Raw genomic sequence first — 27,499 nt, 5'->3', positions numbered from 1 at the left:
GAATGTGCATGGCTGCACATTATGTGCAAATGTGCTGTGCATCCTAATCTGTAGGACACCTAGTGCCTGCTCGACAGTAATATTCCCCAACTGTGGTTGAAGGTGCACATTGTTTATTTTTGCCAGAACACTGATGAGGAATAATCACACTATAGAAAGGAGTGCTGCACATTTGGGGCAATCTGGGCTACTTTTGGCTCATTTATGGCACAGGATGCCTGAAATCTGGCCTAAACAAAACAAATGTGTTTATACTGTTTGTTAATTTATTTATGTATTAATTTACATATAAAAGTTTTCTACTTTGAGGTATACTTTAAGATGGTAAATGTCTTTTGATCTTTTTATGACTCTGGATTAGCTTCTGGTTGCATACTGCTTTCAATTTGTTGCGCTCAAATCAAGCATCATCTGCAGATTCAGGTTGCAAATGACAGGGCAATGCTCTTCTGCACAATTTTCCAAACCGCTCATTGCTCCAGCATGCAAAGCTGTTGGAGATGATTTAAAAATATCCTACGGAGTGTTACAGATAATAAAGGTGGTGGAACTTTAAAATGTCCCGTATCCCTCTCCGGGATAGGTGGCTGTGCTGCAATATCAGTACCTGCAGCAGCATCAGCAGCTCACTCCGGACTGCTGCGCTGACTCCACTCCCCTCACCCTGGTTCATCCAAATGACGCTCAATATATTTGTCGCTTCCCTGCAGTAAAAACATGCAGGTCATCTCCTCTCTGCAGGCTTCACTTCATAGCCTATAACATCGTTTACTTTAGTTGTCATCCCTCCCAACCCCCCTTGATAGGCATGCGCCATCTCCATCCCGATTGTTGGGTGAAAAAGTGGGCAGTTCAGGGTTTCATATCTGGCGTCACTTTCTCTCAGCTCCCTCCTTTCTCCCAGAGCTTCTGAGCGTGCCGTTCCCAGCTATCGTTTACCTGCGCAGAGCATCCAGAGCCGGTTCTCCCCTGAAAGGACAGTCGCACTGCAGCAAGCTGAGAGGAGCAAACGGAAAATATTTTTTTACAACCAAGAAGTCCAACCTGTATCAGCTGAAATGCTGCTGAAAAAAATCCGGTAGGTTTTTATTTTATTTTATTTATCTTTATTTTCCCTTTGGGCCGATGGGTTAATGATACGCAGTAGATGCGGTTTGGTCTTTCCAAAGTTCTTTTGAATTTACTGTCATGTTAAATTGGGGTATCATTAAAGAAAATGATCCTCTTTGCCACTTAATTGCGCTGTAATAGTTGCTGTTCTCTGAAAGGTCCTGAAATTGTGGAGTGCTGTCTCCACAAAAATGTAATTTTGTGTAACTGACGCCCATAAAAATAGGCTAACTTTAAATACTACAGTGTGTATCTTTATTTGACTCTTGCACTACAACAACAACCCCCCACAGTGTTTTAAACCCTGTGATAGGTTCAGATCATTTTAAAAACTCAGAGAACAAACACACAACTCTTTTGAACTTGCGCAAGGAGGAGAGATCCGTTCCTTGAACTCAGCTCTCAGCTGAGCGGAAGTTGTCTGTCCTGGCGAACTGCTTCCTGCGCAGCGCTTTTATTCGGATTTTCACAATAAGAACACGTGGGTTACATCAAACACAGTTTACAACATGTAATAAACAACATTCTTGGCTTTTTCCTTACCATATATGGTCGTAAGCATACTGTGACATGTGCGCATGTAACATGGCGTATACGAGACACGTATCCTATATGTGTTCTCTGCAGGCCGAGAGCAGCATACAGGTAACTACAACTTCCTTTGTAAAAATTGTTACCACGTGTTCCCATTTCAAACATAAAAACAACAGTATCATATGCACATAAAACAACTTATAGAAAATATACAAACAGAAGATATGATAATTTATAATAAACAGAATGGAATTTATACCATAACTCCAACACCTGTTGTTGTGGAGTCCTGTAATGTTTTTTTCACACATGCACACCTACAAAGGTAAAGAAAAACGAAGGAGCGATTTTTAAAGCATTTGGTAAGAGTTTGGACTCATACAAAGCTTTTTTTCTGTGATTCATACCATTCAAATGCTTTTTTTCTGGGATTTTATACTCAGTGCTTTTATGTGCCCTGCAGAAACAGAAAGCTGCTTTTTGTCTTAAGTGCATATTTTAACTCTACTCTCTGTGGTCCACCTCAGGTGGATTTTAGCAACAGGTATAGAGACAGAGGGCAAATTGAATCATGAAGCAGACTTTTAAGGATTCCTTTCATCTGTTTGATGGTTTCGTGGCTCACTGGCCAGACATTAGCAGATATAGAAAGCACTGGTTTGGTTATCTTATAATTTCATGAAAGAGTAATAATGTTACCATCTTCCAATGAATTGTTGGACCACAACCATCTTCAGACTGCCTTTATTTTGTTCTCAGCTGCACACTTCACTAAGTTTAGTGACTGTCTTGCAAAGTTGCAATGCTCTCATGCTGACAAAATCTGATCACAGACAAACATACAATCAAAAGACCTACTAAACTGGCCTTCCCCTGTCTATGTATCTTAGACACAAATTCACAAGGTGAAAACCAGCCACACTGTCATGGCTGGTAAAAATATGACTCATAGTCTAGAGATCTGACCCAAACTGAAGTGATACTGTAACATGGAGCATGTAGCATGCTGGAGAGCGTAGGGACCTCTGTTGACATTTAGAGGCTGATGTGATGTTGATCCTCAGCTGCAGCAGCTGGTTGTTTAGCTAAAGCTGTAGTTACAGAACTTGTTGTTGTTGTTGTTGCTGCTGAGGATGAGTTGCACTCAGGTGTGTAATTAGGTAAATAATAAACCTTGCTTGAGACCTCTGAATCGCTGCTCACTTTCAAATATTCAAAATAAATAAACAATTCTGGCAATTCAGACTGATCATTAAGCTAGCATGAAGGAGGACAACACAACTGCGCTCCAAGGGTGTATGCAGAAATATACCGACATTCAGCAATGAAAATGTGATTGAGTTTTTACAAGTCAAGGAAGGTGAAGACATTTCATGTTTGATAAGATCATGTTATTATTTTTTTAATCTTTTTGGAAAATGGTCAGTCTTGGTGACTTTCCCATCAAAGAAACTGGAATATACAGTGGGGCAAAAAAAATATTTAGTCAGCCACTGATTGTGCAAGTTCTCCTACATTGAAAGATGAGAGAGGTCTGCAATTCCCATCATAGGTACACTATGAGAGGCAAAATGAGAAAAAAAAATCCAGGAAATCACATTGTAGGATTTTTAAAGAATTTATTTGTAAATCATGGTGGAAAATAAGTAATTCAATAATAATAGCTGCTGTTACACCCTAATTTCCCCTCTGTGGGACAATAAAGGCTGTTTCTTCTTCTTCTTCTTCAAAAGTTCAAATCAATTCTTTGTAACATAACCTTTGTTGGCAATGACAGAAGTCAAACGTTTCCTGTAGCTGGTATTTTGCAGTGATGTTTTGGGGCTGCCGCTTGACTTTCAACTCCCTCCACAAATTTCATGTTGGAAGACCCAGCCACGTCCCATCTTCAGTGTTCACACTGATGGAAGGAGGTTTTGGCTTAAAATCTCATTCATACCTGTTCATTCTTCCCTTAACACGGATCAGTCATCCTGTCCCCTTTGCAGAAAACCAGCCCCAAAGCATGATGTTTCCACCCCCATGCTTCATAGCAGGTGTGTGTTCTTGGGATGCAACTCAGCATTCTTCTTCCTCCAAACACGACGAGTTGAGTTTTTACCAAAAAGTTCTATTTTGGTTTCATCTGATCACATGATATTCTCCCAATCCTCTTCTGGATCATCCATATGCTCTCTGGCAAATTTCAGATAGGCCTGGACATGTACTGGCTTAAGCCTGGGGACACGCCTGCCACTGCAGGATCTGAGTCCCTGTCAGCGTAGTGTGTTACTGATGGTAGCCTTTGTTACTTTGGTCCTGGCTCTCTGCAGGTCATTCATCAGGTCTCTCTGTGTAGTTCTGGGATTTTTGCTTACTGTTCTCATGATCATTTTGACCCCACAGAATGAGATCTTGCGTGTGGCCCCAGATCGAGGGAGATTATCACTGGTCTTGTATGTCTTCCATTTCCTTACAATTGCTCCCACAGTTGATTTATTCACACTAACCTGCTTGCCTATTGTAGATTAACTCTTCCCAGCCTGGTGCAGGTCCACAATTTTCTTCCTGGTGTCCTTTGACAGCTCTCTGGTCTTGGCCATGGTTGAATTTGGGGTCTGACTGTTTGAGGCTGTGGACAGGTGTCTTTTATACAGATGACGAGGTCAAACAGGTGCCGTTAATACAGGTAACGAGTGGAGGACAGAAGAGCTTCTTAAAGAGGAAGTTACAGGTCTGTGAGAGCCAGAAATCTCGCTTGTTTGTTATTGACCAAATACTTATTTTCCACCATGATTTATAAATAAATTCTTTAAAAATCCTACAATGTAATTTCCTGGATTTTTTTTTCTCATTTTGCCTCTCATAGTTGAAATGCACCAATGATGGGAATTATAGACTTCTCTCATCTTTCTATGTAGGAGAACTTGACTAAATACTTTTTTGCCCTACTGTAGTTGCTGTTTTTAATGCTCTTCCTTATTTTCTGTCATAAATATACTGTTGCAGGCATGGACGCTCATGACCAAAGTTTCAGATAATGAAGTCAGTGTTGTGTAATCGCTATGAGCCAAAAGCTCAGGCTCCAGAATGCTTGAAATGCTCAGTTTCAGATAGTTTTTATGTCCTGCACACAACTCTGGCTGTGAGTTCAGAAGCCACGCCCACCTGGTGTTCAAACCTTCTGTTTGTGAGGGGCAGCCAATCAAAAGAAAGTTTATTTAAACCAAGTCTGGCCTTGAAAGGAAAGGAGCTTGTTTCAGACAAGGATGAACTGAAGGGCTGTGCAATAGCCCACTGCGAGTTGAACTAATTTGAACTATGAATAATCCAAAGTTACTTTAGTAGAGTCTAGGTATTTGAGCATTTGAGCACCTGTGTGTTTTGAATACACATTTGAGGTTACACCGCAGGTGCCTGACTCCCCAGCATGTTTGCTCTGAACAGAGAAAACGATGAGTTTCGGAAAGCAGAGCCCACCTGATCCTGAATATAAGAGGAAATTGCCTCTTGTGTATAACAGGCCAGCTGTACAGGCTGTGCTCCCTCCATGGATCCACTGAGTCAGGTCTGGGATCAGGCGTTTGCTTGAACCATACTTTAATTCTATCCCAGACAAACTGGGTGGTGATTCAGCTGGTGGGTGGCTTTTCCAAAGTGGCCATCTTGTTAGGAGACAGACCGCTGATGATGTAGGGAGTCAGAGGTGTGGTGTTGAGTGAATAAGCCTGACTTGCCAACTTCCTCTGCTGTTAAGTGTACAGTAGCCAGTGCTTATATTCACAGTCTGGGGCCTCAGATTGGTTCTGAACTCAGTCACCTCCTTTCAACCCTGCCAAGTTCTCCAGATGAAGTATAGACTGACATTTTTATTTGTCTTAATCTGACCTAATTGTTGGTCGGCTTTTTCATGAAGGAGGTTAAAGTGTTTTCTCTCTGGCTTAGTGCAGGCAAATGTCATCTTCACATACGGATTTGGAGGATTTGTTGTGGAGGTGAATAGCAGCTAGAATTAATTCTTGTGGGAGTCAATTATACTATCACGACTGTCCAAGGTTAACATCCAGCTGCTGGCCAGAAATCTGATGAGTGTGACAAATAAATAAGCTCTACAGGTCTGCAGCTATTTGCAAAATTCCATTAAATTTGGTTTAAACTTCCTCCAGGCCAAGCATCTTTCCAAATTTTAATTATATTAGGATGCAGCTGCAGGATGGAGTATAAACTCTGTGTTTAAATTCATTTGTTACTTGACTAGAATAAGACAAAAATGTGAATTAGGTGAAATCTTGAACAAGCTACTTACATTTAACTTCTGTTTAGATGCAGTCTGAAAATGGAAATCTTAAATGTAAAAAAGGAGAGGAATAGAACACAACACAACAGTCACAAAAATAGACTCTAGCAGCTTTCTACCTTGTAAAAACTCAATTACTGTGCATTTTTAGGAGACCCTGTTGTGTTTTATCCTGGAAATATTCCTGCTAAAGCCAGTTCCAGCTCAGCAGTCCTCCAAGCTTACAGCACATCCGTCAAACATGGCATGTCTGAGCTGGCTAAACTGGGATCAGGAGCCTCTTTCTGGTTTGTGTGTATTGACGGACTGCAGAGGGTTGTCTTTGCAGCACTGACAGGGATCTTCACATAAAGTTGATGAGGCTAATTTAAACCTGATTTCTTGTGTTTTCCTTTCCATTAATGCATTAGTGTGTAGCTGCTTATTCTACAGAATTTTCTGGATCAGTCCTTCTTGTAGGTAGAGCTGATACTGGCTGCAGTTTGTGGAGCATAGCTGCAATGGGTGCCATTGATTTCAGCTTGACTTGTCTTCACTGCTAACCTCACTAAAACAAGCAGAACTGCAAAGCGCCTGGCGAAGGCGAGGCCGAGGACCTCAGTGAAAAACGCAATCTAAAGACAGCACAAAACAACCAGCAGCAACCAGGATTTTCTCGGCTGTCATCAATCTGAAAGCACAAACCGATATTTAAGCACACAGTCACATTATACCATTTGAATCAGTGTGCAGGGTCTTAATGCGGCCCTTTCTTTTGTACAAAGCCTGCCCCACAATGATTCTTAGTGGTTTTGAACTTCCTTCTCCATCCATGAAAGGAGTGAAAGAAAGAAAAGAGAAAAAGCAAGCAAGTGTGCCAGTGCCCTGTCCTTTAATTTTCCCTGAAGCCCTTTGTAAGGGAGTTGGTATGAAGTGAAAGCACAGTGTGCAGCTGTCCTCTTGGCCTGCTACTTGCTTTTTTTGTGAAACGTCTTCTCAAGAATACTAATAGTGATACCAGCCCTGTGGAGTCTACCCAGCTGGCAAGAAAACAGACAACAGTTATTCTACCATCAAAGGCCATTTAATTTGACACAAGTTAGTGAGCTGTTTGTGCCGACTCCCGACCATGGATCTGCTTGACATACAAAAGGTCAATTTTAGTTGTACCTTTCAAACTTCAAATTTACTCCATAAACACAAATATTGTTCGAATTTTTGTTTTCCATTGCAGAAGACAGCTGTAAAAAATTGGAATTACAGTGTTTATCACACCATGCTCACAATAGTACTGATGATTGTCTGAGCACAAGGCTCCGAGACTCATATTGAGACTGCATATGTGATAAAAATAAAATAAAAAAAGTAAAACATGAACATCCATATATGGCTTTTTATTAAAACATCATCTTGACACACACAAAGTCACTCTTCTCTGCTTCTCTATGGATTTCTTTGACACTCTTTGCAACTGAGAGTTGCTCAAAGACATGCAGGAGCTGAGAAAGAACACCCCAACCAAAAATGTTATTATAATAATAATTATATTAATTATAATAATATTATATGTTTTGAGAAAGTATTTCTGAGATTCCTTTGTTTTGTTTAATTAAAAAAAAAACTTTAAATTGTTTCATTAATGTCTCATGTCTGATGACACTTATCAGCCAGTAAGCCAACACATTAAAACCGACTAGACTTTGCAGTTTCTGGAGAAACTTTGGCAGGACTTTTGCTACTGCTGGACTCAGTCTGTGGGTTGAGCTTTAAAATTTTGCATCTTAAAAGCGCACTGGTCTTTCACTAAGAAACAGGGTTCCTGTTAGTCACTAGTTAGTCATGCTAGTTTGAGAGAGAGAGGGGAAGAGAGGACATTTCAATCTACCAAATCTACCAGTCAAATGAATCCTGAGTCACCAGCTGTCAACCAGCAGTTAATATAGTGATGGAATTCTGTGTAACTCCATCTAGCTGTCAAAATCTCTCTAAAGGATATAAAACAACACTTGTTAGGGTGTCCTTTGAGTCCTATGGTTTGTGAGCTGGGTCCTCTGTGGATCAGGCTTTTTTAGGCTATATCATGGATTCTCAATCAGATTATGATGTGTGGAATTCTGAGGCCAAGTCAGTTCCTGAGGTTCTCCAGCAAAACCAACATTGAAGAGTGATGGGATTATTAATGGTATTTACTTCAGCTTTAAGTGCTGGTGACTGATCACTGATCAGTGCATAGTGATGTCTTGTATATAAACTACTAAATCCATACACTTGAAAGACTTGTAGTACACAGTGTAGAGAATTAAGATGCAGTATGGAACTGAGGCTGTTTTAAAAATCAGTTTTAAACAATAAGCAAGCAAACAGTAATTTCTAGATTTCACTTTGACTTCTTATCTACCAGGTCAAATCTTGCACTATCAGTATTGAATTGCTTTTCAATGATTGATGAATGTTTGCATCAGTATTATGGCCCAATCAGGAGGTTGAATGAGGTCACTGTGGACGTCTTGCCATGCCTGCTGGTTTAATAACAGGGCCTTGATGGTGACGGAGAGCTGGCAGGATGCCGCTAGGCTGAGACGCCATGTCATTAGCTCCTGGAGGTGATGAATGGCTTGTGGTCAGGAACCTCTGCTTCCAGCTTCCTTTTGAAAACCAGTTGGTCTTTTATACTGTATGGTTTAGCTCTGAAATACTTTTTTTTTTTTTTTAAAGATTTTATGGGACACGTATGTTTTACACAGAGATTCTTTTCCAAAGTTACGTCTTAAAACAAGAAGTTTTTCTCACCAAACTTTAGTTCATTTTTTTACACTCACTTGCCAGTTTTCTAGTATGCATAACTAAAACTAGTCTTGACTTTATTGCAAAAGACTTGCAATAAAATGCAGTTTTATGAGAACCATAATGTTCAGTTTTTGTTGAAGCTGTTTCAATGAGGCGCTGAGCCAACTTTATGGTCATTTTGGAAGCTTTTGCATTACACTGAGACTTGTTTCTGATATTTTATAGGATAGAAATTATACTTGTGGATCTAAGAAAACATATCAGTGGGACAATGCCTAATCTATTCAATATCATTTGAACTGTCATTTTAGTCTTTACTCAGTGGACCTGTGAATACTGGCAGACATATCTTTCTTTCTTCCCTCCACTTTGATGCAGATCAAAATATCAGCACATACTGGATGCATCTGCAGGAAATTTGGTAGAGACAAACATGTTCGCAATTAACATTTTTTTAAAATGCTACCCTGCTCAGAAATCTAGGTTTTATGATGAGCACTGGTGCCTTCTTTAAGAGTATGTGCAGTTTTCCACAAAGATATCCTTCAAAACTGAAGATTTTTTATACGTCTTGCACATTTGTACCTTATGTGGGGTATATCTGCCTACACAAACCAGTTGTGTATTTATCTATATGTGGTATGATTTGTCTCTAATTTGTACATATATATATTTTTTTAAAGGTGATTAATCACAAGAATCCGAGCACTACATTTCAAATGTGAGAGGTGCATATTTGTACATTTGCGAGACTAAATCACAGCAGTTGGATGTTGTAGTGAAGGTATCGCAGATTTTTGTTATTACAATAAATCAATTTTTTCAGATCAATGGAGCACTTTTGACATGAGGACAGCTGAACCAACACGATATATAAACTCCAGTGTCAGAAATCACTCTGCCTATTAAAAGTCAAATATCTGTGAAATTGGAAACTATGAATTGGAAAAGTGTGCTTTCCTTCTATCTATCTATCTATCTATCTATCTATCTATCTATCTATCTATCTATCTATCTATCTATCTATCTATATTGGGTTTTTTTACATTTTTTTTAAAATACCTGCCTTTTTAATCTCCACAGACATGTGCAGCTACTTCCACTTCTTTGTGCAGTCTGCCATCTCACTCTGGCCTTTCCAGCTCAAACGCCACTTCCATATGGTATGGTGTCTACATTTTCCCCTCATCACTTTTTTGTAAATATTCATGATTCATTCATGATTCCATAAACAGTGAATACAAAAGTACATTTAGAAGTGTGAGCATGATTCATTTTTCTTTTCTTTTCTTTTCTCTTTTTCCAGATGAGGTGCAGGAGCTCCACGTGAGCATCCCCGACTCAGGTCCAATTTTCGCTCCGCTGGGCAGCTCCATTTCCATCCCCTGTGTGGTGTCTCTGTCCTCGATAACCACCTCCACCTCTGCAGCCCCTGTTGTACCAAGGATTAAGTGGTCAGTCATATCAGGTGGGGTGGAGACACAGATATTAGTGGTACAGGGTCTGAGGGTGAAGGTCAATGAGGCGTATCGAGACCGAGCGGCATTGCTCAACTACACCTCCTTGCCTGATGATGCATCACTGTTGTTGGGAGATTTGCGCCCCAGTGACTCAGCTCACTATCGCTGTGAGGTGCAGCAGGGCCTGGAGGATGCCAGTGACCTCATGGAACTCAAGGTCAAAGGTAATTTCACTGAAAGACACAGATCATTAGTAAAGTTTAGGAGAGATTTAACAAAATATTTAGGGACTGTGTAGGTGATAAACAATGTTTTGAACTGCAAATGTTCACATTTTTTGCAATCTCCAGAAAAAATTTTTAAATAAATATTGACTGTGCTAAAACCCTTTATGTCTTTGTGTTTGGTTGTAAACATCATGTTATTTGATTATTGGTTGCAATATGTGATACTGTCATACCTTCATTTAGGAAATTTCAGCACACAAGAAACCAAATGAGGACCTACAATATTTTGATGACTGTTATGTCCAGTTTCCCCCAGATGGCTTTTACTTTTACTTACTTTCAAATCAGATCAATATACTTTGTTCATTAAGTTTAAATGAGTGGATACTGGATATTGAAAAGTGATTTTAAATGTTTGAGGAAATGTTTTGGTAAGAAAATCTAAATCTCATTCTCTCTCATCTTACTAGAATCCACTGAAAAGTACCTGAACACAAGGAATAATTAAGCTTGAATGATCTGTTTATTGATAGTTACTGAGTTAGTTCTAATCTAGTAATTAATGTATTCATTGGTTTTTGAGTGTTCTTACATGTACCCTAGCATCTGTTTTTTTTTTTTTTTTAACTAAGATGTTTTTTGTGCCAGGAGCGTTTGCAAATTACTAACATAAAACAGTTAACTGTGTCGGTATGTTAATATATGCTTGCTGTGTTTGGTTAGGTGTTGTGTTCCACTACAGAGATGCTTTGGGCCGGTATGCCTTTTCCTTCCATCAGGCCCAGAGGGCTTGTGAGGCCATCGGGGCACGAATCGCCACTGCCGACCAGCTGCTTGCAGCTTATTATGACGGATATGAGCAGTGTGACGCTGGCTGGCTTGCAGACCAGTCTGTCAGGTATTTCATCCCCACTGTGCCATCTGTATCATGCTCACAGTGCAACTTATTAAAAAGACAGAGATAAATAAAAGATATCTTACATACATTTCACAGGCTTATGTATGTGATATCAATGGAAACTACAGATTCTGGGGATGTTTTACTCGACTTCTTCATAGACGTTTGTAATAACTGACCTCTTCATCAGTCAGACAGTGCTTCAGAGGTTGCTTTCCTGCAAACAAAGCATAGTGGTAATGTCCTCCACTGGTCTCTTACATCTGCTTAATGCCTCAAATTATGTAATACTAATGTGAAAACATATATATGATCAGGGCCCCATGGCAGCCACGTTACACAACAGTATTGTGAATATGTTACATTTATTTAATATAAATTTATTGATAATTAATTCATTTATGGAGAGTTACATTTCTTACTATATTACACCAAATTTCTGTTTGTCCACAAACTTCTCTGACACAATCAGGAGTTCGGCAGCCAAATTTGGTACACGGGTGCATCTTCGGCCCCTGAAGAGCCTGTTTGAGATATTATGATATTGTCATGTTGCCAAGCAACCACCCACCAATGGCTAAAATGACCTTTTTTTTTTTTTTTTAAAGCATTTTTGCACCTATAACACCTTATTAAAACATTTTCATTTCACAACAGCAAATTCTAATTTATATTAAAAAAACTCAGAATATTATGATGTATGATATAATAATCCAGCCCACAGGTGCATGATGTTGACATGTACAGGTAAATTGTAATGCATGTAAATATACAACTGTAATGAAAGTAAAGTTATGAAATCCTCTTTTTCTATCCATCCATCCATCCATCCATCCATCCATCCATCCATCCATTTTCTTCCACTTCTGTTTTCTTTCACATGGGATAGGCTCCAGCCCACCTGCAGCCTATCCATCTGTCTTCCCAAGTACATTTCACTGTGCAATGACAGTGTTTGCCAACAGCACAAACAGATCAAACGATAATGTAGCATGGACATGTACTAGTATAATAAAATGACCCCAGCTCTTACATAAAATTGTAGTTACATTAGTAAAATACAATGCATTTGTGTTGCTCTATAAGTATTCATGTGGACTGGTTATTGTACAACCACCAAGTAAAGATGTCATAACATCACCAGCTGGTAATGTTTCACACCAAATCCAGCGTCACTATTACATAATGTGTTTGTACAGTCTTACATGAAGAAGACAACTGTTTTTGCTTCTTTCAGATATCCAATTCAAGTGCCTCGTGAAGGCTGCTATGGAGACATGGATGGGCAACCAGGAGTGAGAAACTATGGGACAATGGATCCAGACAGTCTGTTTGATGTTTATTGCTATGTAGAACAAATTAATGGTATGAATTATAATACTTTAATAATTTCTGCATGTGAATACAAGATATTTTGCCAGTAATCTTATTGATATAGCTATTTAAGAACTTAATACAATGATTATACATCTATATATCTGTAATAAACTGACTGGTTGATAATTGCAGTCATGCCAGTGTTTCACTCACTTCTATTCAGAAAAAGTGAAAACTGAACAAATTTTGTGTTTGTAGGGGAGGTTTTCCATGACTCCATCCCACAGCATTTAACATTTAATGAAGCGCAGTCATACTGCAGTGCAGCAGGGGCAGAGCTGGCTACAACAGCACAGCTGTATTTGGCTTGGAGTGAAGAACTGGACCATTGCAGTCCCGGCTGGCTGTCTGATGGCAGCGTGCGCTACCCCATCGTAACCCCAAGGGAACGCTGTGGGGGCCCTCAACCAGGTGTCAAAACCCTCTACCGCTTCAGCAACCAGACTGGCTTCCCAGAGCCATCCAGCCTTCATGATGTTTACTGTTTCAAAGGTGAATGCTGTGCCTTCAAATTAAAACTGTTTATTGTTAATTATTTTACAAAAACTCTAAAGTGGATCATTAATGATTTTCCCCTTTTTGGTGGATGCTCATATTTAACATGGCCAAAGTTTAAAATGATGAATTCAGTGTAAGTGCAAGTGACTCCAGCTTCAGACTGCACTTAATGTTTGGCTTCAGACAGTTTTTCCTCTTTTTTTCTATATGAGGGCATCTGTATAAGGAGATATCTTTAATATGTTCATCTCAGACACACAGCTTGAAGTCTGGCTTAAAGCTACAAGGTCTTGATTCAGACAGACACTAAAGCCCATCATAAGATATAAAAGGATTCTTTTGAGCTATGACTCATGCAAAGCCACTCTAATAGAGTCTAAGTATAAAAATATTGTGTTGGAACAATATACCATGGATATTTAACAAGGAAGAAAGCAAACATAGTTTGTTTCACACCTTTCAAATCTTACATTTAATTTTTTTTGTCTACCTTCTGCAGAAAATAGAAATGATTCCACTGACTCTTCAATGGACTATGTGAGCACAGAAACTGAAGACACTGAGCACAGTGTTGTTATTCTAATGGAAAAAGATCAAGAACTTCAACTGAACCAACCAGCAGACCAGGTGGAGCGAGAGGCCCAAAGTCTGCTTGAATCATTGCCCTATGTTTCTGTGGCTTTTACTCAAGAAAACCCAGTTGATACACACACAACAGTTGTATCAGGCACAACAGAGTCTCCCCTCAACACCACATCTACACTGCATGAGCCATTTGACAAAACTTTATCCCCTACAGAAATGAGCTACAATTCCCCGCATCCCACAGCACTGATGAGCAGTACTATTGCAGAAACCTACAATTCAACAGAAAATACATCATTTCAGCCCACTGTTTACAACGAGACAGATTCCTACCAGAACTCGAGCCTCACCTTTCACCAGTCTGAAAGACCCACATTTGAACCTCAGACACAGAACCAGACAGAGCCAGACACAAACACTGAAGTAAACACAGAGCCACCTGTGAACCTGAGTGAGAGCAAAGAAATGCAAGAGACCAATATGAATTTTAGCAAGTCAGAACTTGACTACAGTGAGACCAACAGCAACCACACTCAGGAGGACAGTTTCTTGGAGGTCACTACTTTGACCGTTGACCACGTGGTGCAAGTGGAGCTGGAAGAGGCAGATGCACAAGATGCTGAGCAGATGTTGCCCCACGCTGAGGCCTCAAAAGAAGAAGAAGAAGAAACACTTCTTACACAATTATCCCAAAATACTGACTCTACTGCAGAGGTGTGGGCCCATGTGGATGGGTCTGGAGATATATCTCAAGGTATGTGGATGTCCTACAAAAGTTCAAACATCACTATCTTAAAGGAATGGCTGTCTTGTCAAGAGTTAGGATAGACTGAGATACCCATGTCACATTTTATGTTTTCTCTTGATAATCTAAGAAAAAAAAAAGAAGAATTAAAAGGTTTATGTTCTGAACTGCCTTTTGGTTAAGAGCAGTAACCTCCAGGAGTCTTGTCATGTGAAGAGGGCAGATTTTTGTTACCTTCTGCCAAGTTAGCTGTTCCCCAGGGTCCAGTAGTATTCAGTAACTGATAGTAGCCTCATTGTTTCTTATGTAACTTTTTTATGCAAGCAATTTATTATATTTCTCAAAACTATCACTCCAAAAATATTTTCTGCTCTTTTCCAGAGAGCAACCTTGGGACGAGTCCAGTCAGTTTCATCTCCACATCAGATTCTTCAACTTCTGGCTTCACCACTCACCCATCTCCTACTGCTTATGCCAGCAGTACCCATGCTGAACTGCAGACCGTGGTTCCACATCTGACACCCTCATCACGGTCACCCCTATCTGACAAACTGGATATCATCTCTACAGCCTCACAACTGTGGGAGTCCTCCATTTCTAAACAGGAGGGAAGTACAAGCTTAGAAACTGAAGACAGTTTGGAAAATGAGGATAAAATCATCCTGCCCACAACAATGTCTGAAGACCTGCAAGCGTCTGGAATAAATTCGTCGACCACTCACTCTCCAGAGGTCTCAAGCAGTTCTCACTCATCCACCAGTTCTCCTACAACACCATATCAAACGTCAGGCTACAGAATGTATTTGGATAGTGTGGCCGATGGTTATAAGGAGGCAAGTGGTCATGAACCTGATACAGTTAGCACCACCCTTCGAGAAGTCGTTAAATTTGCTCCAACCCTTGAAGGCGAAGTGTCCCCAACACTCCAGGAGGAAGCTAACATTTCCCTTTCTTTGGAAAAAGACATTAAATTTGCTCCAACCCTTGAAGGCGAAGTGTCCCCAACTCTAGAAGAGGAAGTCAACATTTCTTTTTCTTTTGAAAATGAAATTAAAATCGCCCCAACTCTTGCTCTTGGAAAAGAAGCAAATGTTTCCTTAAACCTTGAAGAAGAGAATATTGTTTCTTCAGCACCTGTCTTTGAAGAAAACATTTCCTCAGCCTATGAAACTGATGTTTTCCCAACTGTTGTTTTTGAAGAAGAAGCTAATGCTGCTCCTACCTTTGCCTATGAAGAAAAAGCTAACACTTCTTCAACCCTTGAAGAGGAAGCTGATGTTCTCCCTACTGTTGTCCCTGAAAAAGAACGTAATATTTTTCCAAACATTAGCTTGAAAGAAAAGACTTCTTCCACCCTTGAAGAAGAAGCTAGTGTTGTCCCAACGCTTGTCCTTGAACAAGCTAATGTTACCACAGCTCTTGTCATTGAGGAAGAAGCTAATGTTTCCTCAGCCCTGGAAGTGGAGGCTGATATTGCTCCAACCCTTCTCCTTAAAGAAGAAGCAAATGTTATCCTGACTTATGACTTTGAAGAAAAGGCTAATGTTACCCCAACCCTTGACGACGAAACTAAAGTTCCCCCAATGTCTCAAGAAAAAACTGACACCCATGAAGACTTCACCACCTTTCCTCTCAGTTCTCAAACATCCAAGTGGGATCTGCCGACCACCACAACTGGACCCCAAGAATCTCTGAATGATCTTGAGTACCGCCAAAAAACCTCCACATCAGCTTTAGGTTCTCCCCGAGGTACAAAGCCCACTGAGATGACTACCACCACAACCACAACTACCACCACCACACACTGGTCCAGACGCACCTGGAGCCCGACCACCACCACCATGACACCCAAAGCTTTCACACCATCAGTGGTTCACAGTCTAGGAAATGTTGACATTAGTTTCACCCAGCTGCCAACCCTGCTCAAATTGCCCAATGAGAGGGCAGCTGTAGGCGGCACAGGGAAATCTTCAGGTAATGTTAACGCCACTCTCATCAGTCTAACCGTCCTCTTCCTGCTCGACACAGTGATGCACTAAAACTCCTCGTCTGTCCTCTGCCCAACCTGCCTTTGCTCCATTTTCTGTAAAACACCCGTCCTGCTTTTCAAATGACTTCCCACGTTTGTTTCACTTGTTGTCTCAGCAAGCCCACTCACCCTTCTGACTCTTCCCGCTTCCCCTTCAAACACTCCTTACTGCTCTCCTCGTGACTCCCCCACTCTACCCTCCAAGATACTCACACTGGGACAGCTCCCATTTGACATTTGTCCACAGTCCAGTCTTGTTGTGCATGATGTTTTTTTCCTCATCCAAAGAATGACTTCTGTGAAGTACTACATTTACTAGTATGTTTGAATGAGGGTTTTCTTCTCCAGTGACCGCCTGTGAGAGTAATGGTTATAATTTAGATCGTTAGATTTTATTTGCAAATAATCTATCTCTGCACCAAACAGGTACAAAAAAATATCCCCACTAAAATTATTTTCCTCCTGCTAACTGTCAAATCTTACATTATCTCTTCCATTGATTGGGAAGTAACTTAATAAGGAACTTGATCATTCTGTGGAAAGTAGTAATTACCTTGAATGTAACAGCACTGATCAATGCAGCTGCAGTAATGCTTTATATTTAAGTCTTAACTGTTTTTCTTTCCTCTTTTTTTATTGCTATTTTAATCACTCTGGTACAAGAAGCACAGATTATTATTATGTTTACAAGCACAAAATCTTTTCATTGTTGATTGTGTGAGTGTTTGCATTTAGCAGCATGTTCACATGTCCTTTTGTCATTAATATTTCATACTCGACTTATGGTTTGTTGTTTAATCATGATTGTTCAAGATTTGTATTGTGTTTTTAGGTCTAATACAGATAAAGGCAACACATTTTTATTAGTTTCCTGTCTCACCACAAGTTGATAAATGTGTTACTTTGTAATTTCTTCCTTTTGGTACATTCGTTTCTTTGACTTCACGTGGCAGCTCTGGATATTGCTGCATTGTATGGAAGCATTTTTGTGCCAACAAAACAAACGAACAAAAACAAAACATAAAACACTTACAATTCTTTAATTTTGACCCTTGTCTTTTAAATTAAATATTTAGAATTTTAATTATTTTATTTAAAAGTTAATTTAAAAAAATGTTGTTTGCAGCAGTTGGCTTCCATAGACCAGCATTATTGTATCTTTAAACAAAACTGTTGCCACTGTAGACTCAACTTAAAGAAATATGAGAAAACGTCATATTTATTTAAGAAAAAAATGCTTTTAAGTTCTTAACAGCTACCAGGTCATCAGCAAACCATTTAGGACTTGGCTGCATTTCTTCTATTATAAGATTTCCCTGCGGCGTAAAGGACTCTGTCAACCTGGTGTATGTTAAAAGGTTAAACAATACTCACAGAAACATAACTTCTGAAAAAAATTAAGGGAGCACTTCAATCACACATAGGATCTTGATAACCAAAATATTCAAGTTGAAAATCTTTATACAACATACAATTTGAGAACAAAAGGACATAGGATCAGTGGAAACCAAAATCATCAACCCTCTGAAGGTGGCATTCAAAATCACAGCAAAAATCAGAGTTAAAAACTGAAATTACAGCCTGATCCAATTTGTCTCTTGTCTGAGATGGCAGATGGTGTCATGGGGGATCTACTTCCAGACATGGATCTCAGAGGCTCTCAGCTGGATTCAGGTCTGGGGAATGTGACAGCCAGCCAGTGGCATCAATACCTTGGTTCCCCAAGAATTGCCTGTTGGATGATGTTGCTGGCAGCATAATGTTTGTCTCGACTTGTCCAGACTCTTTCACGTCTGTCGCATGTGCTCAGTTTGAACCTGCTCTTATTTGTGAAGAGAACGCTGCATCAGTGGTGGACCTGCCAATTCCAGTGTTCTTTGGTGAACGCCAATTGAGTTGCATGGTGCTGAGCTGTGAGCACAGGTCCCACTAAAAGATGTCGGGACCTTATGTCACCCTCATGGAGTCTGATTCTGACAGTTTGGTCAGAAACATACACATGAGTAGCCCACTAGAGGATGTAGGGCTCTGGCAATGCTCCTCCTCTTCCTCCTTACACAGAGGAGTAGATACCAGTTCTGCTGCTGGCTTGATGCCCTGCCATCCTGTAGGAGCTGTACTACCCATGCAACTGGAATGGGCCACAAGTACAATGTCATGCTTCTGGCAGTACCAAGCAGGAAAGCAAAACTAGAGAAAAATCAATGCCTGAAGTTTAACTGACTTTATACTGTGATAACGGAATATTCCCTTGATTTTTGATTTTTTGATTTTTTTAACCAGTGCATTTATTGTAGGACAAAATACTTCACAAAGTGAAGAGTGTTATGGCACATTTATAAACACTGAAACTTAAACCTATTAACAAACTAGAATGAATCCAAGATTGTGGTTCAGTTTATTTACTGTTGTTTTACTCATCATATGGACAAGTTTGAATCTTACACTGCTGCTACTCATAATGATGAAAAATACTGAAAGCATCTGCATTCTCTACATTGTGTTATTCATTATGACACTGCATTAAGACATTTTGCACACAGATTAGTGAATGCAGAAGGCTTTCCTATTTTTCATACATACTTTCAGCTTCAGCACCATAATTAAGCCTTTTTGGGCTAAGTAGTAGTCTTCATATAGACTCTTCATGGTGATAAAATACTGCGGTCAGCAGTCTATAGAGCAGAAGGCAGAGAAACACAATGAGAAAGTCATCACTCATTCAGTAATTACTAACCTCACATTATCATCCGCAGACAATTTATTGTGTTGTTTGACAAAAGGGAAGGAAATCCACTCACAGGCAGGACTTTGCATCTAAACACTATTCCTGTTGAAATGCAAACCAAAAAAATCTCTGATGCCAACATCAGTATAAAGTTTCATTGTTTTTTGATAGGGAAGACTTGAAAGGCACCTCAGTGGTTTTCCGTCTACCATCTGTGTATTCTTCATCAAAACTGAATGATGGTTTTACTTTGAGTGGACCTGATTCTCATTTGACTCATGTAAGGCAGTTATTACTTTTCATACACACACTCTGAGCCATGAAAGAGGTTTCTGAAGAGAGCAATATGTGAGTGTGGGAATAATGACAGACAGCACATAGTCCTTGTTTACAGGGTGTCAAAGGAAGTAAACAAACCAAATCCACTTGCAAAATGTTTAATTCCAGTTTGAACAGACATGGTTTCATTTTTTTTTTTACAAATTTGAAAAGTAAAATGAAACTCCAGATGTGCTTTTTTTCTCTAGATAAGGCATAATCTGAGGGTGACAAATATAGACAGATGTTAGGAGATACCCCTCCCCCCCCAACCCTCCTCTGCAACCCAGAATTGGATAAGCAGTTAAGAAAATGGATGGATGGATGGATGAAATCTATAACACCCACCAGCAAAAATAGACTTTATCTGTGAGCTTTATAAATGTACGTGTCTTTAATTATTTTTCAACTACAGGGTGAGACACAAATTGGGGTTAAAATGAAACAATATAAATGGCATTAGATGATATTTCAAAGGAACAACACTACACTGACAGCTTTCATCTACATGCTTGATATTCTGCAATAACTAATGACAAAGGTGAACAGTTTCATGCAGAATGCAACCAATATGGGATTTTTAAGACCAATACCAATATTTGGTGATTTTAAAATCCAATATATTGGCCGATTTGTTTTTTCAGACACACAATACAAATAGATTTGTTATGTGTAGTTATTTGTGAGTCCTTACTAAGAAAACATGACAATGGAGTTTAAAAGGAATCTTGTCACAAGTCATGGACTGCTCATTTATTATTCGCCAGACTCTGTTTGGATCGGCTGTTTGTTGCGTTTGTGTCATTGCAAACACAGAGAAGTTGTAGAGTGCCCTCTGGTGGACAAACTATCCGGTGTCAACACTCATAACATGGTTGAAGGGTGTTTCTCCGGTTTCTTCTTCTTTTTTTGAATTTTCATTTTTGGCTGTTATAAATATCAGCAATTAACTAATATCATCCTCTAGTTGTCGTCTGTACACAAACATGACATTTTAATGTAGAACAAATGATCAGAAGCTGGTCTGTTGATTATTACTGTCAGTGATTTTAGAAAGGAATGTTTGTGGGTCGCCGAACCAGATTATGGTCACTGGAGGTGAAGACAGCCATCAAACTGAAGAAGGAGTCCTATCGGGCTTGGTTAGCCTGTGGGACTCTGGAGGTAGATGACGGGTAATGGCAGGCCAAGTGGAACACAGCTCCAGTGGTGGCCGAAGCAAAACCTCGGGTGTGGGAGGGGTTTGGTGAGGCCATGGAAAAAGACTTTTGCTCAGCCTCAAAGTGATTCTGGCAAACCGTCAGGCAACTCAGGAGGGGAAGGCAGTGCTCTACTCACATGGTTTATAGTGGGGGTGGGGTACTGCTGACTTCAACTGAGGCTATAGTTGGGCGGTGGAAGAAATACGTCGAAGACCTCCTTAATCCCACTGACATGCCATCTGTGGCGGAAGCAGAGTCTAGGGACGAGGGGGATGACTCGCCTATCACTGGGGGTGAGGTCACTGAGGTGGTGAAACAACTCCTTGGTGGCAGGGCCCCTGGTGCGGATGAGATTCGCCCTGAGTTCCTGATGGCTCTGGAGATTGTTGGGCTGTCTTGGTTGGCACACCTCTGCAACATCGCGTGGAGATCTGGGGCAGTGCAGATCAGGGTGGTGGTCCCCATCTTTAAGAAGGTGGATCGAAGGGTGTGCTCCAACTATCAGGGGATCGCACTCCTCAGCCTCCCTGGTAAGGTCTATGCCAGGGTGCTGGAAAGGAGGGTCTGTCTGTTAGCTGAACCTCAGATTCAAGAGGACAATGTGGTTTTCATCCTGGTTATGGAACACTGGACCAGCTCTTTATCCTCTTGAGGATATAGTGTGTGTGGAAGTTTGCCCATCCAGTCTACATGTGTTTTGTGGACTTGGAGAAGGCATCCCTTGGGGTATCCTGTGGGGGGTGCTGCAGGAGTATGGGATGTCTGGCCAGTTGTTGTGGGTCCGTATAGCCTGCAATAAGTTGGACTCGTTTCCCGTGGGTTTTGGACTCCACCAGGGCTGCCCTTTGTCACCGATTCTGTTCATAATTTTTATAGACAGCATTTCTAGGCATAGCCAAGTAGTGGAAGGCTTCTGCCTTGGTGGCCTCAGAATCTCATCTCTGCTTTTTGCGGATGATGTGGTCCTGTTGGCTTCATCAGGTGGTGGCCTCCAGCTTGCAGTGGAACAGTTCACAGCTGAGTGTGAAGAGGCTGGCATGAGAATTAGCACCTCTAATTCTGAGGCCATGGTCCTCAGCCGGAAAAGGGTGGAGTGCCCACTCTTGCTCAGTGATGAGTTGCTGCCCAAGGTGGAGTTTAAGTATCTTGGGGTCTTGTTCATTGGGGCTGCAGCTGCAGTGATGGGGCAGCTGCACCGGTCTGTTGTGGTAAAGAGGGAGCTGAGCATGAAAGCAAAGCTTTTTACCGGTCAATCTAGGGTGAGGAGTGGAGTCAGTTGGGAGATGCTCAAAGTAGAGCCACTGCTCCTCCACATCAAAAGGAGCCAGTTGAGGTGATTCGAACATCTGACTAGGATCCCAACTCTGTGCCTCTTGGGTCAGGTGTTCCAGGCATGTCCTACCAGAAGGAGGCCCCAGGGCAGACCCAGGACACGCTGGAGAGATTATATCTCTGGGCTGCCCTGGGAACACCTTGAGGTCCCCGTGGATGAGCTGGAGGAGGTGGCTGGGGAGAGGGAGATCTGGGCTTCTCTGCTTAGGTTGCTGCCTCCGCGACCCGGCCCCAGATAAACGGAGGAAAACAGATGGATGGATGGATATTTGTGGGTTTTTCTAAATACCTTTTGGTAGTATGTTAAACACAGCAAAAAAAAGACTTCATTGTATCATTGGCAAACTAGCAAATCAGAGCATACCATTTACTGGAATGACTGGTGAGCCCTTCTGAAATAGCTAGAGTGAAAGGGCCCCATATTACAGGATCTCCTATTAACGCATCTACGTCTGGATTCCACCTTCCACAAGATTTTTGAAAAGTTCATTACTAATGAAGAAGAAAGAGAAGGAAACATCTCAGACATGCCAGAAGAAGATTTTAAGATTTTTCCCTTCATGCCACACTATAAAGTTTGTCCTCTGCTGCCATCTGTTGGCTAACGTGGATCTTGACGTCCTTTAGTTTTCTAAATGGGTCCTGCTATATTCAACATTATGCTTACAGCAATTTACCTAATGTAAGCATATACTTTTAATCTGTTGTCTAATTCACATAGGCACTAATTATACTTAAATGTAAATTAAGACTGTCTTTCTGTGCATGTATATAAGAAATTAATCTTTGACCTATGGTTTCAACTGCACAGTAATTTAAAGTTTCCCTCTGTTGTGTTTCAGATGCCTGTTTGCACAACCTCTGTTCTAACGGAGGCACCTGCACAGACCGGGGCGGGCAGATTAAATGTCTCTGTTTGCCAACATATGGAGGAGACTTCTGTCAGACTGGTGAGTTTCCTTCTGCTTCTTTCATGCCTGTTAAACGAGACAGGAATCAGAAGTTTCAAAAGAAAAACAAGACAAGTAATAATCTGGAACTTCTGTCTGTGCCTGTTGTTTTGCATTTTTTTACAAGGTGATGAATGCAGCCTAAAGTGAAAATAACAATTGTTCAATATAAAAACCCGCTGATACATCTGAAGGCTTTTGTTGGTTTGGTTATACTGTCCTCTTCTCTGTGATGTTTTCAGACCTGGAGCGATGTGAACCAGGCTGGGATAAATTTCACGGTTTTTGCTATCGACACTTCGGCCAGCGTCTGAGCTGGGAGGCCGCAGAGCAGCACTGCCGCATGATGGGAGCTCACCTGGTGTCTATCATGACCCCTGAAGAACAGGATTACATCAACAGTAGGTGCTATTAGCATATGTGGGAATGAAAAATCAATGTGACTTTTATTTCTTTTCTTATGAATTCAATCCCATATTTTCCTCACCAGGCCACTACAAGGAATACCAGTGGACCGGTCTGAACGATAAGACCATTGAGGATGATTTCCACTGGTCTGATGGCAACCCACTGGTGAGGAATGGTAGAAATATTTAGGTTATAGTTATGTGAGCAAAATAAATAAATAAAATTACACAGTAGATCAGAGACAGGAGGATGCTCAAACTGGAGGACTATTATGGAAAACAGTGAAAGCCAAACCAAACATTTGGTGTATTTAATTACAGTTTTACTAATTAATTATAATCTACTTTCTATTTACCAAGATTTTATTCATTTATTTGCAACTAGGACAACTAAAATATATTTTTGGTGCTATTGTTTGTTATTTAATATTAATCTGGATCAAAAATAATTGATTCATTTTAGTTGCCTTAAAGTTTTGATGTCAGATCACATTGCAGGATAATAATTTACATAATCAGAAATGATGCTACAGTGGATGCAAAATAAAGCAATAAGAAAGTTATCTTCTGCTCAGATGCACCTTCAGCACTGTTTAGTATGCAAAACATACAGATAGATATACTTTTTTTTTTTTTTTAGTTTAGAAGGCGACAGTTAAAACTGTGTGGGTTCTAGTACATTTGGGGGTGAAGCGGAATGAAATGGCTGATGACTTGGCTAGGCAGGTACTAAGATGGGACAGGGTGGCAATTATATCAAGTGGCAGCACATATACCAATAAAAAAAAGGAAGACAGTAGTGAAAAAATTGGGGGAAGCAAAGGCTGGAGTCTATCCCAGTATCTGTAGATTATTGGTTTACACAAGTGAAAGATACCTGGTTTGATCCTGGGAGGAGACAAATCCCTTTGGGGTTGCATCAGGCATCCGGCATAAAAATCTATCAAATCAATAACGTGAATAACGTAGCAGCCGAAAGTAGCACATCTGTAGATTGTAATTTATTTTTAAACTGTGATAATAGTGACAGCCCTTTTTCCTGGAGAAATGTTCTTCTTCTCTTGGATAGCAGTAAGTAAATGGAACTTATTATGAATTGTTCTCTTAAAGACATGCAGGATTTTATGCAACAAGGTGGCTGACGGGGAAGCAGAATGTGGGGAAGTGTGGGGGGTTTTACTTAAACCATAATAAAGAGACAAAGGAGTGCAAGAAGTTGGTTTTGACATGGTATGGATGGGGGGATAGATGGTGGCAGTGCAACACTCCTGAGTTTTTTAAAATTTAAATTAAAAAGTAGATGCTAGGAATTTATATATATGTGTGTGTGTGTGTGGGGGGGGGATTTTATTTGATTTTGTGTTTATATTATATGGGATGGGAGCCTCAGTAACACGCACCAGCCAAGCAGGAGGCAGAAATAAAATATTAGATATCAACTACCTCAAAGAAGACAAAAGAGATGAAACCATTAAATATATCATGCTATGTAACAAAGCCTGTTGTGATTATTGTTTCCTTGCATACACATAAAAATAATCTACTTATACCTCACAGCTTTATGAGAACTGGTACAAAGGGCAGCCGGACAGCTACTTTCGCTCTGGAGAGGATTGTGTGGTGATGGTGTGGCACGATAACGGACGCTGGAGTGACGTGCCCTGCAACTATCACCTTGCATACACCTGCAAGAAAGGCACCTGTGAGTAACACTAACAATACATCATTAAGAGTGCTTTATTGCAGTATGGTTGTTTTCTACAAATTCTTCATGTGGCCCTGAGAAGGTGCTTAAGCATCTTAACTCTTCCCGCAGCCTCCTGTGGTCCACCACCGAAGGTCAGAAATGCCTTCATATTTGGAAAAGCTCGACAGACATATGAGACCGATGCAGTGGTGCGCTATCGCTGTGCAGAGGGCTTCCACCAGAGGTTTAACCCCTTGATCAGGTGTCTGTCTGTGGGTTTCTGGGAAAGACCGCAGATCCTTTGCTTGACTGGTAAGACAACAGGAAAATCAAGAAAAGTTGTGAAATATACAGTTAACAGTCAATAATCTTGTTGTGAAGAAAAGGAACAAATTCAACTATCAAACCACTATAACCTTTTTTCAATTTAGAGGATGGAAGCCTGCCATCCCCGACCGACAGCAATTTTGCCGCAGCTGAAGATGATTTTGAGGCCACTAAAGCGAAGCCACAGTACTGGGACATCAGGTTCTAAAAGTGAGCCAGGGTCTTCTTGTCTTGCTTTCTCAAACTCTGTTACTGTAACATGGCGAGGTGTAAAAAAAAAAAAAATCAGGTGCTTTTACCAATGAACCAGTCAAACAGGACAAAATGAACCACAGAGGCACAAAGACACAAACTGAAGCTTCCTACCAGCCAATAAGAATAAGACTGAGCACACAGGCAGGAAGATAAAACATCCTATTTCTTGTTCTTCATAATATTTTCTACTCTATTTGGATAAATATGCTTTAAATGATTAATGCAGAGCAAAAAAGTTTCTTCCAATGATTTCTTGTTAAATCCCTTTAGATTGAAAAGCCAGGTCAGCTCCTGAATCTACTTGTTTTTATTGTTTTGTTATATAAAGAACCTTTTTAAAAATGGTGCTAAAGTCTTCGAGACACTTTTAAAGTATCCAGTATGTTTTGCTGTTTTTGTGTCATGTTCATACTTTGTCAAAGAATCCTAAAACTCCAAAGTGAACCTTCAACAAATGCTCAATCAATCCTGTACATAATTAGTTTTCAAATGCTGTCCGCATTTTCCTGAGAGAAACCTTCGATGTCCAGCAGACGCAGTTTTGTTCGTCAGCTTTATGTTGTAATAAAGTTTTGTAGAACAGAGCAAAGAATAAACCTCCTATTTTACCCTCAGCACTGTGTGTAGACTTGTGTGGATTACACTGATGTTACAAATCACATTTTATGACTGTGTGTTACTGGGCCATTGCAACACCTTGATTCATGGTCGACTCAGTCGCTGCAAGGTGCCCAGGGCCCTGTTCCAGGAGACATGTTCAACAGTTTAAAAATAAACTGAGCTGCTTCACTGAGATCACCAACTCTGAGTTTCCTGTTCTGGAAAGGCTGATCAGAGTATATTCAATCAACGTTGAGTATGTTCACCCTGAGCACAGAAAGATGGAAATAAATCCATCATCAGGATTCACCATGGCAACAGGTAAATAAAGAGCAGAGCCTCTATTATAATCCAGTGGATCGAGGAATATTATCTTAATAATTATCTTTAAAAAACGAAGGAAGAGAAGAGTCATTTTAATTGGTTTGGGCCACTCTGTCATCATAGACAGAATAAGACTTTGATATAAAACATTTTTTTTTTTTTAAAAATGTCCGCTGTCATCATGTACCCAACTTGAATTTTCATTGGATGAAGCTGTTACCCTAATTTTACATTTGATTTTTAAATTTAATTATTCAGCCGTAACCAGACAGGGTTAAAAACGAAGGTGACAGGAAGCGAGGACAAAAATCTAGAGAAATAGTTTACTGACAGACCAGTGAGATTAGTGACCCGGATAGCAGTGAACTCCAGGCAGATCTGTTTATTAGATCAGGCAGGTCAGTTTATTAAAGAAAAAAGGTTTTTGCAACAGTTTGTTGTTCCAATAACTGTTCAGTAATAGACAGATAGATAGATAGATAGATAGATAGATATACATGAATAAAAGAGAAATACTGAGTCACGTGACCCGGAAGTATCCCGGAAGTATCTGCGTGGCAGCGAGCAGTTTGAATTTTCCAAATGCCTAAGGAAGGAGCCTTAGTGCTTCATTTATTACCTCCTTTAAGATAGCATACACCGGAATGGTCCTTTATAAAAGGAGAGGAGACAATGCCGTCCCACAATTCATAGCGACGCACCCGAGCATTAATGAAAACATCAACATAAATGTCAAAGTGGCGCAGATCATGCAAATGTTAATTATGAGTGCATTTTCCATTTCATACCATAACTTGCTGTTATGTTTTTAATTTGTAACAGCAGCACGCACAGCTGAACTATGAACATCACGCTTCACAGACT

The 27,499-nt window shown here is 40.3% G+C and overlaps 1 protein-coding gene across 1 annotated transcript; it reads left to right on the top strand.

The window, feature by feature from the left end:
* The first annotated feature begins 891 nt into the window (after positions 1 to 891).
* On the top strand, positions 892 to 26,306 carry LOC115787624 (brevican core protein-like). Its single transcript, XM_030740376.1, has 14 exons — positions 892 to 1,078; positions 9,770 to 9,849; positions 9,993 to 10,370; positions 11,097 to 11,271; positions 12,509 to 12,636; positions 12,847 to 13,140; positions 13,646 to 14,020; positions 15,626 to 16,450; positions 22,928 to 23,035; positions 23,278 to 23,436; positions 23,526 to 23,608; positions 25,000 to 25,144; positions 25,259 to 25,441; positions 25,561 to 26,306. Exons 1-14 carry the CDS (start codon positions 1,059 to 1,061, stop codon positions 25,662 to 25,664), a joined length of 3,057 nt encoding a protein of 1,018 aa, XP_030596236.1. The 5' UTR covers positions 892 to 1,058; the 3' UTR covers positions 25,665 to 26,306.
* Positions 26,307 to 27,499: the final 1,193 nt, after the last annotated feature.

Source organism: Archocentrus centrarchus, chromosome 11, assembly GCF_007364275.1.
Source record: "Archocentrus centrarchus isolate MPI-CPG fArcCen1 chromosome 11, fArcCen1, whole genome shotgun sequence".
In the NCBI taxonomy this organism is placed as follows: Eukaryota; Metazoa; Chordata; class Actinopteri; order Cichliformes; family Cichlidae; genus Archocentrus; species Archocentrus centrarchus.
The sequence above is the reverse complement of the archived record's forward strand: the minus strand, read 5'-3'. Positions and strand labels throughout refer to the sequence as shown.